The sequence below is a fragment of the Anabrus simplex genome, chromosome 1 (genome assembly GCF_040414725.1).
Source record: "Anabrus simplex isolate iqAnaSimp1 chromosome 1, ASM4041472v1, whole genome shotgun sequence".
Taxonomy (NCBI): Eukaryota; Metazoa; Arthropoda; class Insecta; order Orthoptera; family Tettigoniidae; genus Anabrus; species Anabrus simplex.
In genome coordinates this window covers 718,573,283-718,592,703 of record NC_090265.1, presented here as the reverse complement: position 1 = coordinate 718,592,703, position 19,421 = coordinate 718,573,283, and the positions used below count along the sequence as shown (strand labels likewise).

General features: G+C 37.8%; 1 protein-coding gene across 1 annotated transcript in view; it reads left to right on the top strand.

Annotated features, from left to right (window-relative positions):
- Positions 1–19,421, top strand: part of LOC136856807 (fatty acid synthase) — a 242,002-nt gene that overhangs the window by 181,843 nt on the left and 40,738 nt on the right. The window contains exon 25 of the mRNA XM_067134931.2: positions 2,986–3,184. Within this exon, the coding sequence (XP_066991032.2) occupies positions 2,986–3,184 (199 nt within the window). The remainder of the gene's footprint in view (positions 1–2,985; positions 3,185–19,421) is intronic.

Below are 19,421 nucleotides of genomic sequence, written 5' to 3'. Positions count from 1 at the left end.
CCAGCAGTGAGAGGCTGGTGGACTGCCGCCTGAGCCACGGAGGCATTTATGCATGTCCCATCCTAGGTGATTTTGGACATTTTGACACTGGCTGAAATAGGTTCTTCTTCATCTGCCCTGTCTGCCACTTCCCCAGCAACCTCTTGCTATGCATAGTCACTCTCCGTTATCACTACCGAAAATATTGCTTCCCGATACATCACTTTCACTACTGTTATCTATCAAACCAATAATCTTCAAGGGTTATGATTTCATGTTGTTGGTCCATATTGAACTGAGATTACATATAAATTATAAACATAAACGTTTTCCACCTATTCAGTGCATAATGTATAATTTAAATCTACTGCAATTGCGGCAATTTTTAGCACGTGGTAGGGTAGGTCTAATTGCATGTTCACTGCATCTGAAATGAAGCGAAAATATCGTTAAGGATATTATTCTTTAAAAATTAAAAGTAGATGCATTATTATTAGGGGAGAAAGTTTCAAAATAAAAATCAATTGAATTTACCTGTTATTACTCGTTTCCACTGATTCCATAACTCTTCGCGATTTCACGTGCCTTCATTTGTAGCATTTCATGAGACACGCCGTTGGCGCTGTTTGGTTTCCTGTAACCACACCAAAACCTTCTTATCCAATTCAGAATATTTACCCATTTGTAGTGTGCAAAAAGATCTAACATTCTTTTTTTCAACCATTAGTTTTTCTTGTTGTTTTCGCCAATATCTCATTATGTTTGGTTGAAAAGCAAATTCACGGGCTGCATCCTGCACACCATTGTTATCATCAAATGTAGGAACATTTAGTTTAAAAGAAGCAGAGTAACTTTTACACTTACTAGTATTAACGTTACCACTCATAGTTGTACACAACTAATTCCAATGATATAACTTTCCCTGACTACCAGCGGGTTACTGTAATTTGACTGAACGACGACTGCCTGATAAAGTGTATTGACAAAGACAAGTGTGAGAGGAATGGCTCAAGGTGACTGGCTGATTCGGAAAGCGATCTTGCGGCAGGGGTTTCAGAGTTATTTTTGTAATAGCAGATAGCCACAACCTTTCTCCCGGTTACGAAAGAATGCAGTTTCTTGTAGTGTCACCCACAAAGTAACCTATGGTAACAGCAATTCATACCGTACACTCCTGATATTTAAAGCAACAACATCTGCAAATACCGTATCAAAAATAGCAATAACCTGATCATTTCCCATTATACAATGCCTAGTAAAAGGAGCACCGTAGTAAACACTCATCGTTAGTTACCTGTGTTTCGGGTCACCTATGCGAGGCAAAAATTATTTTTCTTTTTCCTGACCAGAAAATGGGGGAGGATCTTATATGCAATGAGGTTTTATATGTGAGTAAATACGGTAATCATTGTTCATTTTGCACCTAATTTTTTAAAATTTTCTAAAATAGTGTTTCCTTTACTAATGGTTGTGCAAAATGAGGTACAAGCAATTATTGTCCACCTCTTGTATAATTTTTACTTTCTCCTCCAGCATGTAACTTTTCTCTTTTCATTCTTTATGGCCGACTGATAGCAGTGTATAATTTCTGCTGATAGAACTTCAGTTTTTATTACTTAATATAACTTATTTACAGTTAAGACAGAAGCATGATGAATGTCCCGAACATGTGTCTCGTAATCTTTGTATGTTAGTTTTGTGCTGCGCGGTTTCTTCCCACGACCTTCGCTACACCAACACATCTCCTGGACATCTACACCTATAGTCCTACCGCCAACAATGCAGACTCTAATGTATCACATTTCTAGCTTGCCTCTGTTTTGATCAAAGGAAATGCATGCCTCAGAGACATTATTTTAACGTTGTTACGTACAAATGAATTGCATTTAAAGAAAATGAATACGTATTTGTTGTCTAAACAACATGGTGGAAAGCTAAACTCATCAGACAAAAATCCTGGAGAAATCATTACAAGCATCATTCAATACCGTGCAACTCCGCTTCTGGACTTGATAACCACCTGGATTTGGTTAGGAAGTGAGTCCACAAGATTGTCCAGGTACTTCTTATCCAGGTTAAGCCACTCACTGAAGATTTGATCACACAATTCCACCAAATTACGGGGATGCTGATGTTGGTGTTTTACCTGCTGTTCCACCCAATTCAGGTGATTTTGCAGGCCAGTCAGGATGTAATAGGGTGAGGGAGTGTTTATAAAACCAATCATATGTGCGTCCAGCCCAATTAACTTTGCTGTTGTCGTCTTGAAATATTGGGGTATCAGTAGCATACTCATCATGCAAATGTTGACTGAAAGGCAACACCTGATCATCCAGAATGTTTAAATAAACATGCGGGTTCATGTTAGTGGTCATCTCAGTGAGTGGGCCCAATCCATGATATGTTTTAGGTATCACATCTTAGTTTTTATTTGGCTGAAGATGGTCACTAGGTGGCTGAAACTAGTCCCAAGACTGACGTAATATCATTTACTTGATATATTGTATTGAAAAATTGTCATTTTATTCTTATACACAATTTTGATGTCATGTTTCATGGCCACATGTAGTACACCACTGCTTGTAGACACATTGAACAGTCCGCTGTGAAACACCAACAGATGTAGCAACTTCACGCACCGTATGGCCATGGGCACAGCCAAACACGATTGCCCCCTTTTTGCTATTCTGTCACAACCTTACATCAACCCATGTTGATGTATAATGTCTACTTGAAACATCAATGTCTCGCTGATCGCTACTGCTCAGGTAAAGGCAGTGTGTGGGCAGTTCAGCACTGGACTCGTTCACTGCACCATGTGTGCGTGTGCACTAGGGTGACTAATTTTTTTCTGGTGAGCTTAGTTCAGAAGTTACAGGAAATAACCATTGCTGTAAGTAATATTTTGTCATCCTGTCATAAGCTGTATATTGAGAGTTCAGTTACATTGTATCATCTTAAGACGAATGGTGATAGATGTGCTAACTTGTTATGTGTATATTCCAGCTCACTGACAGGCATATTGCCAACTCTCGAGACACCTCTTTTGAACCACACGTGATGAGGGAAACTAAAGGACGAGGCGTGGACTTAGTTCTCAACTCCTTGGCTGAGGAAAAACTGCTGGCCTCAGTTCGATGTCTGGCAATGCATGGCCGCTTCCTAGAAATTGGCAAGTTTGACCTTGCCGTGGATAACCCAGTAGGTAAGGAAACTCCTTCAGGCTTGGTATGTACCAGTTAAATTGCTGTCTTATGGTTTTAATGTTTAGTACATATTATCAGGATTCTTTTGTGAACATTCGTGATCTAATTGCTGGCCAACCAACAAATATGCCAAGCTGAGTGGCAATATCTATCTCTATACAGCAGGGCCTCTCAGGGTGCATGCGCGTGGTGCATGCACTGTGCACGGTGCAAAAGACGACTTCGCTTGGTTGACCAGAGTGCAGACCCCCCACTCCTCTCTCCCTACACCTGTCTCCCCGTTCGGCCTCTCTCCGCGTTCCTCACCTTCACTGCTGTTTCTCCCCCACTGCGAAATGTTTACGTGTGGTGAGCGGAGACGCACAGTTGTATGGGACAAGGTTACCAGTGTTATTAAAAAAATTAAAAAAGTGAATTAGAAATACACATACATGTTTGAGAGGAATGTAAACATAATTTAAAAAAAATGCAGAACCCGTAACCAAAATGAAAATGCTACAGTACTGGAACAAAACTCATTTGTGGATATAGAATGCTCTTCTTCAAGCCGTTTCAACTTCCTTAATTCTTACTCTCTGACGTCTCCTATGATTTCACAATAATTTTCCGAATGTAGTCTGTTGTAGTGTCTTTCAATAGATGATTTTCTTACGCACATAATTATCGTCCCACGGATTAAGCATTTGGCGTTATCGTCACGACAAACAAACAAAAAAAATACGAAAGTTCCCAGTTCGATTGAAATGGACTTTCGGATGTCTTTGCTTTCTTCGAAACAGGTTGCTCCATTATTGTGTTGTTGTCGTGCGCTTGTCTATTTCACTGATAAACACGTCGTCTACCACCAAACGCTTCGTCGCTCTCAGCACACTACACCACCCTAGTCAAACCGAGTTGAGGCGAAGCCTACCGATGCACAGTGCACAGAGCCTATGCACCTCGCTCTGCACGCGTGAGAGTTTGGGCGTTTGAGAGGCCCTGCTATACAGGAAGGAAAAGAGTAAGACAAAGGTGGTGACTAGAGGAGAAAGGGAGCAGAAATGAATAATAAAATTAGAGCGCCAAAACATTGAAAATGTGGAGAGCTCCAAGTACTTGGGAGCAAACTAATTGAGAATGCAGGGCTGGATATGCAGATCAAAAAAAGATTTAACCAGATTGAAAAATTGTCATTTTATTCTTATACACAATTTTGATGTCATGTTTCATGGCCACGTGTAGTACACCACTGCTTGTAGACACATTAAACAGTCCGCTGTGAAACACCAACAGATGCAGCAACTTCACGCACCGTATGGCCATGGGCACGGCCAAACACAATTGCCCCCTTTTTGCCATTCTGTCACAACCTTACATCAACCCATGTTGATGTATAATGTCTACTTGAAACATCAATGTCTCGCTGATCACTACTGCTCAGGTAAAGGCAGTGCGTGGGATGGGCTTAGCAGTTATTTTTGGTTAATGGTTATAACTGGAGTGGTTACCTAAAAATAATCATTAACGTTAACAGTTAAAAATAACCTCTGTTATGAAAGCAGTTTGTTATTCAATATATCTTATATTCATTGTACTAGGGAAATATGGTGCCAGCACCGTAGTCTTTGCGTAGCGTGCCGGCCAGGTCAGTGATTTTCAGCTCCATGGACTTACACTTGAGGAGCTATCTGATGGTGAGATGACGGCCTCGATCAAGCTGAGAGGATTCATTGTGCTGACCACGTGTCAGATCATAATCTGCAGGCATTCATTGTGAGGAGTGGTCGCTTTTAATAGGTTAAAGGCCATTCGAAGTAAGCAGCGGTGGGGACTAGGGAAACGTACTACTGTATGTGTACCACCTGCATAAGTAGCCTAAGTTAAGAGTCATAATAGCAATTTTACAGTTTGGTTCACGTTGCACTGATGCAGATAGATTTTATGGTGACAATGGGATAGGAAAGGTCTAGGAGTGGGAAGGAAGTGGCTGTGGGCTTAATTAAGGTACATCCCCAGCATTTGCCTGGTGTAAAAATAGGAAACCATGGAAAACGATCTTCGGGGCTGCCAACAGTGGGTTGCGAACCCACTATTTCCCGGATGCAGGCTTAGAGCTGTGCGCCCCTAACCGCACGGCTAACTTGCCCGGTAGTCATAATTGCCTATTATCAGTGCCTTCGTGATGTACAGATCGTACTGTAGGAAGTGCGCCAAGCCCATCAGCTGATCGATTAGGGCAGCTAAATGAATGTTATGAGTTGTATTTGTGAATGTAGTACATAGTAATTGAGAGCATTCTTGGGATAATTGTGACTGGTGAAAGACAGACCTTTGTTGTCAAGTATATTGCATGATTCTTCTATACATTTATCACATCGGGATTTACATAAACAGCTCTTACTGAGATACGTAATGAAACCTCATAGTTTAGGTTAGGTATGTTATTTTCATATGGTGAGTAATTTAAATTCAAGGCGCATAACGATTCTTGCGGAATTTATTCATTGAATTGATACCATACACTTATCGTATCCACAAAGACGCACACAAGAGAGATGCTATCAGTTGTGTACACAGGGAATGCCGCATGCAGCCGAGGTTTTTTTTTTTTTAGTTAGCTGTAGAGAGTAGATAGGGGATGCCCTTACATGCGGAGGAGTTCCTCGCATACCAGAGGCATCTCAATAGTTTTAGACAAGTTGGTGCAGTGTTAGGCTGGATTCCGCCGACATTGACACCACTAAATAAGTAGAGTAGATAGTAATTGTATTGTTTGGTTTATATTATATTGTGCGTTTTTTTTTTTTTTTTTGGGTTCTTAGTTAATAGTTTTAGTGTAGATAGTTAGAGCTTTATATTATATATAATAGTATGTTAGTTTATATTGTTTTGTTTTGTTTGGTTTTTTTGGGTTCATGTGTATTTTATGCTCTTTATTGTCTGTAACCGATGGTCCAAACTAGGGTGGCAATAAAGAGTTATCTATTCTAAAAATAAAAATAAAAAATTGTGTACACTGTTTTATTTACAAATTATATACATATAATACACACATTAATGAACCACCATCTTGAACAACACACTTGACTGAATAGAAGAAGAAGAAGAAGAAGAAGAAGAAGAAGAAGAAGAAGAAGAAGAAGAAGAAGAAGAAGAAGAAGAAGAAGAAGAAGAAGACGATGACTTCCATAATAGCATGTCAACCAACTACAGAACACTACAAACACAACAAAATCACAACATGCGTTCACACACTGAATTCGACTAACGACTCCTCACTAACCACTCAACTCCCAAGTCAGTCCTTTTATACCTTGCCTGGCAAGGCTTCTAGAAAAGTATGACCAAATACAGTAGAGACAATACGCGACACTCAGCAAGATATCGAGGGACAGCTATTAGAGCTCTCTCTAGCGGACTGACCTGAACTCTACTGATTCTGTCATAAGAGCACGTGTATTTGTGTGTGAAGTGTTTGCTGTTATTTATGTGTTTTCAGTGAGTTGACATAATTAAATAGTAGCGTGTGTCATTCCTTGATATCTCCTCTCAACATGAGAGGAAAGGTGCTGTGTTTGGCTGTAGTAACTGTGAGGTAGAGAAGAATGCGCGGTCTTTCTTCCGTTTACCTCGTGACAAGAAAATGTAAGTAATATTGTGTTTGCATATATATTCTTCCAGTGACAAAAAGATTTTTATAGTACTTCATAATCTTCTGACCTGCTTGACCCATATTTTAACTGGCTTAAAATATAATACGTATATTTTATTGTATAATGCAACAGTTAACCTTCAATACCAATGTGTAGTTGTAGGTGTAATCTGTGGGTTTGATAAATTCAGGAAAATTCATATGCATATGAGTGTGGCTGGTTGTGTTCCAAGTTACCCCATTTGGAATGCCGTAATTCGTTGTCAAGCAAGGTGATTTAAGAAATGTACATATTTTGTTGAAACAATATGATGATGCAAAATTGCTTTACACTAATGTAATAGCATTATGCCAAGTATAGCTTATAGGGAAAGTTTGAATGTTTTTTTAGGCTAAATTTATAGATTTTATTTCTGTTAGTAGGCTTCAAGTTAAAAGGAAAATTGTCCAGCTCTTAAATGTAAATTCATTGAATCATGTGTGTAAGGAATGTGCCGATATTTTTGTTGACAAGTGTTTTAATATGCTTTTTAATGAGAAAAAAGAAAAATTTAGCCGTGAACGTTCAGGCAGGAATTCTAAAGCTAAAAAAGTAATGCATAAATTAAAGATCAAGCCCTTTCACAGCAGTCCATTTCACATATTGATTATATGTCTAATTTCAGTCTTTAAATAATAACCTGTTAAATAATTCTTCATTCATTTATCCAGAATTGCTTTAGCAACTTTGAAGTTAATATCTTAGTAACACTTTCTTTCTAGGTGTAATTTATTTATCCATTTCCGTATATACATTTCCATTGATATTTGAATTTAGCACGAATTTTCAGGTCAAGTCACTAGGAGCGCCACTTGCGACTTGTCTCCTATTTTAACAAGGCTAACTCCGTAAGTGTCGCGTATTGTCTCTACTGTATTTGGTATGACACAACATGCTTTCTTGTATCTTCTCGAGTCTCCAATAACCTATGTACAAATGGATAGAACATTCTGTAAAACTCGAGTGACAAAGGTGCGTTGTTCTAGACTATTACCCTGTATTGCACAACATTATATTGGATTTATATATTATATTTACAGGTAATAATAAATTATATACTATTAATTACATGTTCTTAGATTAAATAAAGTCGTATTAATATACTTATACCAGACGTATCGTGACAACCTTACATGGTTTGTTACACAAGACAAATCATACAACACACAAATAATAAATTATACAACTACGATTTATATTTATACCAAATACAGTCCGTACTGACAACCTGTTGTACATAACTGTGTAGAGGAGATGATGATGATGATTGCCAGAAAGGGTATTAGATGTAAAGAACTTCATAGCCACACCTCCTAAGTCAGAATAATAATAACACCACCTACTAATTGAGCTTGATATTTTCACTATTTACCCATGGGTTTAGAGAATAGTTCCCAAGTTATACTACTCCATTATACACTTGCATCACAGTATAGCACACTTTTGTGGAATTATGTTAATAATTTAAATAAATTCCCACTATGCCAAAAGGTTGTGCACGTCATGACGAATATCCAACTATACAAGTGGGTATACACACTATACACCAATATTCTTATTTCTTTCAAATAACATACATACATACATACATACATTATGCCTTTCAGCATTCAGTCTGCAAGCCTCTGTGAATTTACTAAACGTCGCCACAATCCTCGATTTGCAACTAGTGTTGTGGCCTCATTTAGTTCTATACCTCTTATCTTTAAATCGTTAGAAACCGAGTCTAACCATCGTCCTCTTGGTCTACCTCTACTTCTCTTACCCTCCATAGCAGAGTCCATTATTCTCCTAGGTAACCTATTCTCCTCCATTCGCCTGACATGACCCCACCACCGAAGCTGGTTTATGCGTACAGCTTCATCCATCGAGTTCATTCCTAAATTAGCCTTTATCTCCTCATTCCGAGTACCATCCTGCCATTGTTCCCACCTGTTTGTACCAGCAATCATTCTTGCTACTTTCATGTCTGTAACTTCTAACTTATGCATAAGATATCCTAGTCCACCCAGCTTTCTCTCCCGTAAAGCAAAGTTGGTCTGAAAACAGACCGATGTAAAGATAGTTTCATCTGGGAGCTGACTTCCTTCTTACAGAATACTGTTCATCGCAACTGTGAGCTCACTGCATTAGCTTTACAACACCTTGATTCAATTTCACATACTATATTACCATTCTGGGAGAACACACAACCTAAATACTTGAAATTATCGACCTGTTCTAGCTTTGTATCATCAATCTGACATTCAATTTTGTTGAATTTCTTACCTACTGACATCAATTTAGTCTTCGAGAGGCTAATTTTCATACCATACTCATTACACCTATTTTCAAGTTCCAAGATATTACACTGCAGGCTTTCGGCACAATCTGCCATTAAGACCAAGTTGTCAGCATAGGCCAGACTGCTTATTACATTTCCACTTAACTGAATCTCTCCCTGCCATTTTATACCTTTCAGCAGATGATCCATGTAAACTATGAACAGCAAAGGTGAAAGATTACAGCCTTGTCTAACCCCTGTAAGTACCCTGAACCAAGAACTCATTTTACCATCAATTCTCACTGAAGCCCAATTGTCAACAGAAATACCTTTGATTGATTTTAATAATCTACCTTTAATTCCATAGTCCCCCAGTATGGCGAACCTCTTTTCCCTCGGTACCCTGTCATGTGCTTTCTCTAGATCGACGAAACATAAACATAACTGCCTATTCCTCTTGTAGCATTTTTCAGTTACCTGGCGCATACTGAAAATCTGATCCTGACAGCCTCTCTGTGGTCTGAAACCACACTGGGTTTCATCCAACTTCCTCTCAACGACTGATCGCACCCTCCCTTCCAAGATGCCAGTGAATACTTTGCCTGGTATACTAATCAATGAGATACCTCGTTAGTTGTTGCAATCCTTCCTGTTCCCTTGCTTATAGATAGGTGCAATTACTGCTTTTGTCCAATCTGAAGGTACCTTACCAACACTCCATGCTAATTTTACTACTCTATGAAGCCATTTCATCCCTGCCTTCCCACTAGTGCAAGAGAAATTTATTGAAGATAAAAATCTGAACCGAAAATGTAACTGTTACGAAGAATACAGCAGTATGTTTCACTCATTATCCCGAGCTGAGGGTGAGTTCTACTTTTGACTTTCTTTTTGTTATATACATTTATGGCAGTGTCTTTTATTGTTGATAAACTACAATGCTAAACGTAAAATAGATGAGCAGCAAAGAAGTGAGCCTACATTTGTGTTATTTCTTGGGTTAGGTAATATTGAGAACGTGCAATAAAAGCAGAATTCAGTCCAAAATGTAGAAATAAATCCAGTTTATAAAATCCAACCTTCTATTAAATGTTTTTAGCAGTGTTACACATATATTTTAAACAATAAACTATTGCTAGTGGACAATATTTAGGTATTACAAGTAATAATAATAATAATGTTATTTGTTTTACGTCCCACTAACTACTTTTTAAGGTCTTCGGAGACGCCGAGGTGCCGGAATTTAGTCCCTCAGGAGTTCTTTTACGTGCCAGTAAATGTACCGACACGGGGCTGTCGTATTTGAGCACCTTCAAATACCACCGGACTGAGCCAGGATCGAACCTGCCAAGTTGGGGTTAGAAAGCCAGCGCCTTAACCGTCTGAGCCACTCAGCCCGGCACAAGTAATGCAACTAGTTCCTTGAAGGATAGTATTGTATTGTGGCAAAGCTTTATGTGTGTGTGTGTGTGTGTGTGTGTGTGTGAGAGAGAGAGAGAGAGAGAGAGAGAGAGAGAGAGAGAGAGAGAGAGAGAGAGAGAGAGAGAGAGAGAGAGAGAGAGAGTGTGTGTGTGTACAATCCTTATGGTTTGACCACTTTGATCACATGTTATGTCTACTAAAATTACACAGACCTAACTTACAAGATATCAAACCATTACAGGTGTTAATGATCTCACCTGTTCTATTAATACAACATTTTAGAATATTTCTTAACTGCAAGACACAGACTTATCAGGTACTTGCATTTTGTGGATCGAACTGAAGAAACTGTTTGCCTCTTTGCGTGATGTCATCCGAGCTACAGCACGGCCTGTACATCATGAAGGCAGTGCTGTTATGAAAATACCACTCTACCAATATGTTACAGTACATTGGGGTGAAATATGATTTCGATGACATAGTAAAGGTTTAAGATCAATATAAATGAAAAAAATAATGATAATAATAACGAAACACTACTGTGAACAGTGGAAAACAAGGCTAGAGGGATCCGGGATGTAAAAGGGTGGTAGCAATGTGTACAATTAAAGGAAAGATAGTTTTGAATGTAACAACAACAACAGCCTTTATTTCAATAAATATATATGTGTGTACATTACCGACCAATGGGGTACGAAAGAATAACATAAATAATTTGAATGGGAATTTAAGACAAATTTCACAAATGAGGTTGAGGCAAGATATGTATTTAGTGTGAGTAGATTACAAAGGCTAATGAAAAGTTGACACCGAGGTGTCGTATTGATTCACCTTCTTCCTTAACATTTTAGTTGTGGGCTAATCGCCAATGAAATTCGTGTCCTATAATCCTAATTTTCTTCAAACCATCTTTCTTTACCTTCCCTCGCTATTTCTGGTTTATTTAATTCATATACTGTCCGAGCTTAGCGCTCAATGTCTTGGTTTAACCTTATGGAAAGAAAAGTTCCTTGTATGTGCTGCCCTCTCTACGGAGAGTTCGTTCTGCGATGCTCCACCCACTAACCGATAAGAGCTTTCTGAGTTGGGAGCTCTTCATTACCCATCCTGCTGGGTGAGAGTCGCCATTAAGGTGTGGTTACCTGAAGGAAATGGATCGTCAGCGTACCTTGTGTCTGATGAGGGAGCAATTTCGCAGCCTGTGTGATGGAAAAAGGATAAGTTTTGTCCTGCAAGAGGGCTCTCTCTCTCGCCCTCAGTTTTGTTTTGGTGTTCAACATCCCCAGACAGTATGGATTATTTATTTTTCTTAAATATAATCATCACATCTATGTGAGTATTAAAATGGCGCTATGGCATCATCTCTACTTTAGCGGAATTCCTTCCGGGCCTTAGTGAACGGGAACTTCTTTTGGCATCCATCTATTTTGAAAACTTAATTGTATAGTGTGGCGTGTTGAACTCCTTATAGCATTCCGTCTTCATATCTCGGCTTTAGTAAATTTTTAATGTGTCTAAAATATTATTCGGGCTGTTGTAAAAAGGAATTATATATAGAGTTATCCAATGCTATTGATTGTGTGCTGTAGGTGCACTTAAACTTTGTGATATTGATCTGGGGTGAAGCCGAATTATTATATAAATTATGTAAAAATTTGAAAAGATAGTGTAATATTTCATTTATGGATGCTACCAAATCCCCCCACTAGGTAAAGTTTTGAACCATTTAAGTTCTGACCAAGAGGATGGAAATTTTATTTAATTTTCTCTGTCTTTAATTTTTTGTTCCTGGGTTCTTTCCTTGATTTTTACTTGTAAAATTATGTTTTGCTCCTTCGTTGTTATGGCCATTGTTACCGTTATAACTTTTGGTAATGGCTTTTGGTTCATGGCATGTGTGCGTTGCTATGACGATAGGGGATTATTGTTGTTGTTGATAATTATTAATGAACTCCCTTCTCGGAGACTGTCAACCTAGTGTGACAATTCTTTTAAATTGTATGATTTCCCCTTGCTCTTATGGAATTTTGAGCACGTTATTGAGCAATTAATTTTTAAATTTGGATTCTTATTCATCCTGTGTGAAATTGCTCCTCAGTTCATGTTCCTTAGTTTGAGTGGCAGTCGTTTGTGGTAATTATAATCTGGACTGTCGGTAGCCGTTCTTGTTGGAGAGAACTCCGTGGTTAAGGAAGTACAATTTTAAAAGGAAAAGTAATAAACAAAAGAATTATTTAATTAATTTAATTTCCTGTTCCTCTGGTATGTTGAGGCTTCCAAAGATATTAGCTTAAGTTATGCCAAGTTCATTTTCTTTTCCTTATTGCGTTGGTCGACCACGATTTGTAAACTTAGCTTTCAGTTTGGAGTTTTAATTTAATTTACTATTTGTTTTTCTTTTAATTTTTCCTGGGTGGACGTTTTCCCTGTTACCATATTCAATTTAATCTTAGTTTTGTGAAAGACATGTTGTTGTTCTTTTTTTTTTTAATGTTAGCATTTTGATACCAGGTACTGTTGTAATTTATCCACGGGTTTAACTGTGACACCTTTCCATCAGTTCAGGTAAGTTTCTCTTCTTGTTTATTTTGGTGGTATTTTGGTGTGTCTGATTTCCTTTGTGAACTAGCTCATTTGCTGTAACAGCTAGTTTTTTTTTTTTTTTTTTTTTTTTTACTACCATTAGCGTAGTTGTTGTGGTGTTTGACTACGTAACAGGTCAAAGTTTAGTTTAAATAGTTGATCCAGATCGCTAGATGTACAAAGACTAGTGCCAAAATTGTTTACAAAGAACAATCAACCAGGGGAATGTATAGAACAATGGAATAATGTCCATGTAAGTTTAAGTAAACAAATAACCCTATTCGAGAAGATTGACTGTGGCATTAATCTACATAGTTAGACAAAGGTAGCTAAATTCTTATACAAGTGTGTCATGAATCTATGTACTATGAATCAAACAAAATTTTAAACAAGTTATGGGGTAGAATGAGAGACAGGACGGGAATGAGGGAAACTGAGAGACACGGCCAATAAGAAAAATGTTCTCATTAGATGCACAGGGAATAACTGCACACACACGAAGATAGAATTATGCTTGAAGGGCAGAAGTAGTTCAAATGCACTGAAAAGTGTATGTCCAAGCGTCCTTCAAAGATCTGTAGCCCATGAATCACAGAATGGGATTTAGTGCTCTGCAACTTTGTGACTCTCCCAACTCCCTCACCATCCAGAGAAAGATGAATGAAAAGATATGTTTTACATAATATGATCTCTGTGTCTCACCTGAAGAACACCAACGGTCGATGGGAGCAGAGAACCAGCTCTGTCCTATATTATGTGCTCGCACATCCAGAGGGGAATGGCCTCTCGTTCAACCTGGTGAGTTAGGCTGGGTGGCAAGTATTTATACGATCTTAGAGTTCATTCCAGAAATTGCGAGACATAGAGTTGATGTCAGGCGAGCTGGAGAGTCAGCTGATTGTCCAAGATGGTGGTCAGTAAGTACAAAATAAGGCCGGAAGAAAGTAGTGTAATATGAAGTGCCAGGGGTACACAAGCTAAGTCTGGGGCATCACAGCACAAATAAATACACCTTGCACAGAAAAATAATACAGGAATACTGTAAATGAATTTAAATTCGTTGCTTAAATAACTTTATAGAAAAGCCACGGCAAGTGCTTAACAGGATCATTAGCGAGAAACACAAAAAAAATATAATCCATCATAATTTTAAATTAATATTAATTAAAATCTGAAATAAATTACAAAAATACTGGTTACCAAGGTGGTTACCGGAAGTGCGTATGGCCGCGCAGCTTTGCCCTCTTCATAATTACCGTAATGCTAAAAATACACATTTATGAGCCAATACTGGTTAGTAAAATACCGATAACTTGAGGCAGTTATTAGTAGCGTCTAAGACCACGCACTGACCTGGTTAGCCGAGTACACACTAGTATGGCTGAGCCACTGTTATTCAGTAACTGGATACTGTATTATAGTACTGGTTAGCAAAATACTGGTTACTGGAAGCGGTTACCGGCTGCGAATATGGCCACTCACTGCCGGTGATAACAGAGTTCAAACTTGTATTGTCAAGCTTCTGTTCGAACTTTTGTAACAATAAAAATTCGCGTTAACAACTCAATACTGGTTACTGGAGGAGGTTACTGGCAGCAGTACGGCCATACCTTGCTGGTGTTAACCGAGTTCACCCGAGTATTGTCGAGCTGCTGTTCGAACTTTTGTCACGTAAAAAATACACGTGTACAACTCAATACTGGTTAATAGAGGCGATTACTGGAAATAACGAGTACGGCCGCATACTGCCTTTGTTAACCGAGTATACCCGAGTATGGTGGAGCTGCTGTTCGAACTTTCGTGACAATAAAAATATGCGTTTACAACTCAGTACGTTTCAATAGACAAAGTTACTGCTAGTGAGTACGGCCGCACGCTGTCGGTGTTAACCGAGTTCACCCGAGATTTGTTGAGTTGCTCTTCGAACATACGTGAGGTTAAAAATACGTGTTAGCAACTGAGTACTTCTTGATGTATTCACAAATACGCACACAAAAAGCTGTCAGTTGTGTACACTATTTTATTTACAAGTTATTTCATATTATACACACACGAACTGATAAACTGCCATCATAAACAAAACACTACTATGGAGAATGAGGAGAAGACTGCAACCATTGCATGTCAACTACCAACCCAACAAAATTCACATACTACTCAAAACACTCAGCTAATACGACTTCCACACAAGTCTCGTTATAAACAACTCAACTCTACCGTCAAGACTCCTTCTTTATATACATTGCCTGGTCAGGCTTTTAGAAGAATGCGACACGACATATTTTCTCGTAATTTTGAGAGTCTCCAATAACCTATTTACAATGAATGGATATTTCTAGAACTTTCTAGTGCCAAAGATACGTTGTTCTGGATATTACAGTGTGTTGCACAATACTGCAGTGGATTAACATCATATATACAGGTAATAATAAATTATATTCTATTAATTGCATGTTCTTTCATTAAATAAACTCATATTAATGTATATATACAGCAGATGTTTCATGACATAACCACACACACAATACAATCGTCCATACATAACTTCATAAATAATAATAATACTAATACAACTTCATAGCCACACCTCACAAGCAATAATAATAATAATAATAATAATGAGAATGTAACAGAAACCAAAAATTATAGAATCTTTAAAGGTAAACCAGCAGTCAAAATTATGAAAGGAATGCCACTACTAGGTACCGCCTTTTATGTCCATAAAGCAATAGTTGATAATGTTATGGAATTTAAATCTAGTTCAGAAAGGTTATCTCTTCTCACACTTAAATGCAAGAACAAAAAGTATACATTTGTTAACTGTCATGCACCAATAAATGAAGATAATAGCAAGAACCCAAGTAAAACTGAAGAATTCTGGAGTCTTCTAGATGATGAAATGTCAAAAATTCCAAAATCAAATGTTATTATTCTACTCGGTGATTTTAATGCACAGGTAGGCAAAGAAAAAGTTTTCAGCAAAACAGTAGGGGCATATCCGGCACACAAAAGAACAAACAAAAATGGCATGAGACTAATTAATCTCTGTAAATCTTTTCACCTAAAATTAATGTCGACCTTCTTTAAGAAACTTCCAAGAAAGGCTAAAACATGGGTGTCCCCAAATCCGATGTTAGGCGAGTTTCAGTTGGACCATGTAGCTATTTCTCAAGAAAGTATTAAGGAAATTATGAATGTTAAAGTAATAAGAAGTGGGGAGTTTGACTCCGATCATTACCTCTCTAAAATTAAGCTAAAGCTTCTACCTCGCAGGAATCAAAGAAGGCCGAGAAAATTAATGAAATACAACATAGATAGGCTCAACATTACACAAGCAACTATAGAAAACTTTCAGGAAGAAATTAAAATAACTCAGCATGGCAAATGGCCAGAATTATCTAAACAGATTAATAGTGCAGCGAAGAAAGTATTTGGATCAGTTAAAACTAAAAAGAAAGTATGGTGGAATAACGTATGTGAGGAAGCACTTATGGAAAGAGTGAAAAAGTGGAAAAAATGGAAATGTTCCGGAAAGAATGAACACTATGAGCTATTTAAACAACAAAGAAAGGAAACAAAAAGAATAATAAGGCAGGTTAAAAGATCTTTTGAAAAATCGCAGCTATTAGAAATTGAGAATAATTTTGTAAGAAATAACTCCCAAAATTTCTATCAGACCTTTAAGAATAACCTGAAAGGTTATCAATCCCGGAGCATTTGCTTCAGAGATGCAAATGGTAATATTGGCCTTAACAATGCCGAGAATTGTGAGATTCTGGCAAAACACTTCGAACACCTGCTGAACTGCCCTGAGCCAAATCATAAATTAGAATTTTCAGAAATTCAGGAAAATCTAGAAGCTGATTCACCTCCAACAGCGGAAGAAATAAAGGAAGCAATAAAAAATCTTAAAAATAACAAAGCTAGTGGGGAAGACTCCATAACAGTTGAACTTTTAAAATGGGCTGAACCAAAAATTATAGAAGATCTACAAATAATCTTTGAAGAAATTTGGGAAACAGAAAAGATCCCAGAGGATTGGAAAGTGGCTCTAATACACCCATTGCACAAGAAGGGTAACAAGCAGGATGTCAACAACTACAGAGGTATATCTCTCTTGCCAGTTGCTTACAAGATATTCTCAACAATACTACTAAATAGAGTAAAATCGACACTGGACAGTCAATTGGGTGAATATCAAGGTGGATTTAGAGAAGGAAGATCTTGCTCCGAACAGATTTTCAACCTGAAATCTATAATTCGACACAGATTAATAAACTCCAAAGACATAGTTGTAACATTTATTGACTTTAAAAAAGCCTTTGACTCTGTCGATAGGGAAACCCTAGATAAAGTAATCCGTGAATTTGGAGTTAAAACTAAATTGGCAAACCTAATTCGTGAAACACTTACAGACACTATCTCGAAAGTAAAATTTATGGGTGAAGTATCTCGACCTTTCAAAATAAATACAGGTGTCAGGCAGGGCGATGGTCTATCTCCACTCCTTTTCAATTGTGTCATGGAGAAAATTGTAAGAATTTGGAATGAAAAACTGAAAGAATCTAAAATATTGCCACTCATGCTTGGGAAGAAGAACAAAGGTGTTGCAATAAATTGCCTAGCATTTGCAGATGACTTTGCCATACTTTCAGAAAGCCTTACAGATGCAGCAATGCAAGTCAATCTCCTTGAAAAGACAGCCAACATGACAGGCTTGAGAATCTCTGCCGAGAAAACAAAATTTTTGACAAATATAAAAAGTGCCCCAAAGTTTTTAGCAACGGATATTGGTCGAATAGAAAAGGTAAAGAAATTCAAATATTTGGGTGAGACAATTCAAGAAAATGGTTTAGAAAAATCTGCTATAGAGGAGAGGATACAAAAGATGGAAAGAGCATACGGTATAACTAAGAATACTTACAACAAAAAGTGCTTATCAAGGAAACTTAAAATAAAGCACTACAACACAGTAGTGAAACCAGAATGCCTTTATGCCAGCGAATGTCTAGCACTGAACTACAAGCTTGATAAATTAGAAATATTAGAAAGAAGAATTATAAGGAAAATATTAGGTCCTCCAAGAATTGCAGAGTTTTGGAAATTAAGAAGTAACAATGAAATTTACCAGAACGTAGAAAACATATCAGAAACCATAAGAAAAAGGAGATTGCTATTTCTTGGACATATTTACAGAATGGATGACAATAGACTAACTAAACGAATCTTCAAGTACCTTTGGGAAAAGAAATCAACTACCACCTGGATTCAAGAAGTCAAGAAAGACCTGGAAAGGAACAACATACGAGAAGAAGAATTATTGGAAAGAAAGATTTTTAGGAAGAAAGTCTTACAAATGGAAGGATTCCAAGGGAGGAAGGAAAAGAAAACAGGCACAAAGTGGACTGAAGACAGGAAAAAGAAACACAGTGAAACAATGAAAGAATACTGGAAAAAAAGGAAAGAACAACTAAGGAGGAACAATTGAAATTGTAACGTGGTCCTTAGAAGGCCGGAACGCAAGAATAATATAATAATAATAATAATAATAATAATAATAATAATAATAATAATAATAATAATAATGTGTGTCATGTTAGGTCATCAGCCCAGAGGCTGGTCGGATCCTCAAATAGCACCACCAAAGGTTATGCAGTTATAAGGAAACCCCAAAAAACAATGGCAGCACCGAAATGAGGCGTACTAGGCAAGATGAGGCGTGAGGTAGTTTGCCATTGCTTTCCTCACTGGGTCAGAAAGTACTATTGCAGCACGACTGACCCTATGAGCAGCACCTTTCATAACATTCAGATGCACTAGTCATGCTCTGAATGTCATTACTCAGCACTACCCATACCCCAGTAACTTCCATATTGTCACAGCCATGGATGTTGACTGGGACTTCGGTGGAAGCTACACTTTACTCTGGCCTGTGCCAAGAGATGGATAAAAAAGTACTGTATCCATCAAGAAATGACAGCAGGCAGAATAATAATAATATATTACCATTATTTACCCATGGGTTAGAGAATATTGTTTCCAAGTTATATTAGTCTATTACACTTGCATCATTCGTAGTAGGGACGGTTACTGGTAGTGAGTACGGATACACACTGCCGTCTTTAACAGAGTCCCCTGTGTATTGTTGAGCTACTGATTGAACTTCTGCAATGACAAAAATACGCAATAACAACTCAATAATGGACACAAGATGAGGTTGCTTATAGGAAGTATAGCTATGCCCTGCCGTTATTAACCGAGTTCCCAGGAGTGTTGTCGAGCTGTTGTTCAAACTTC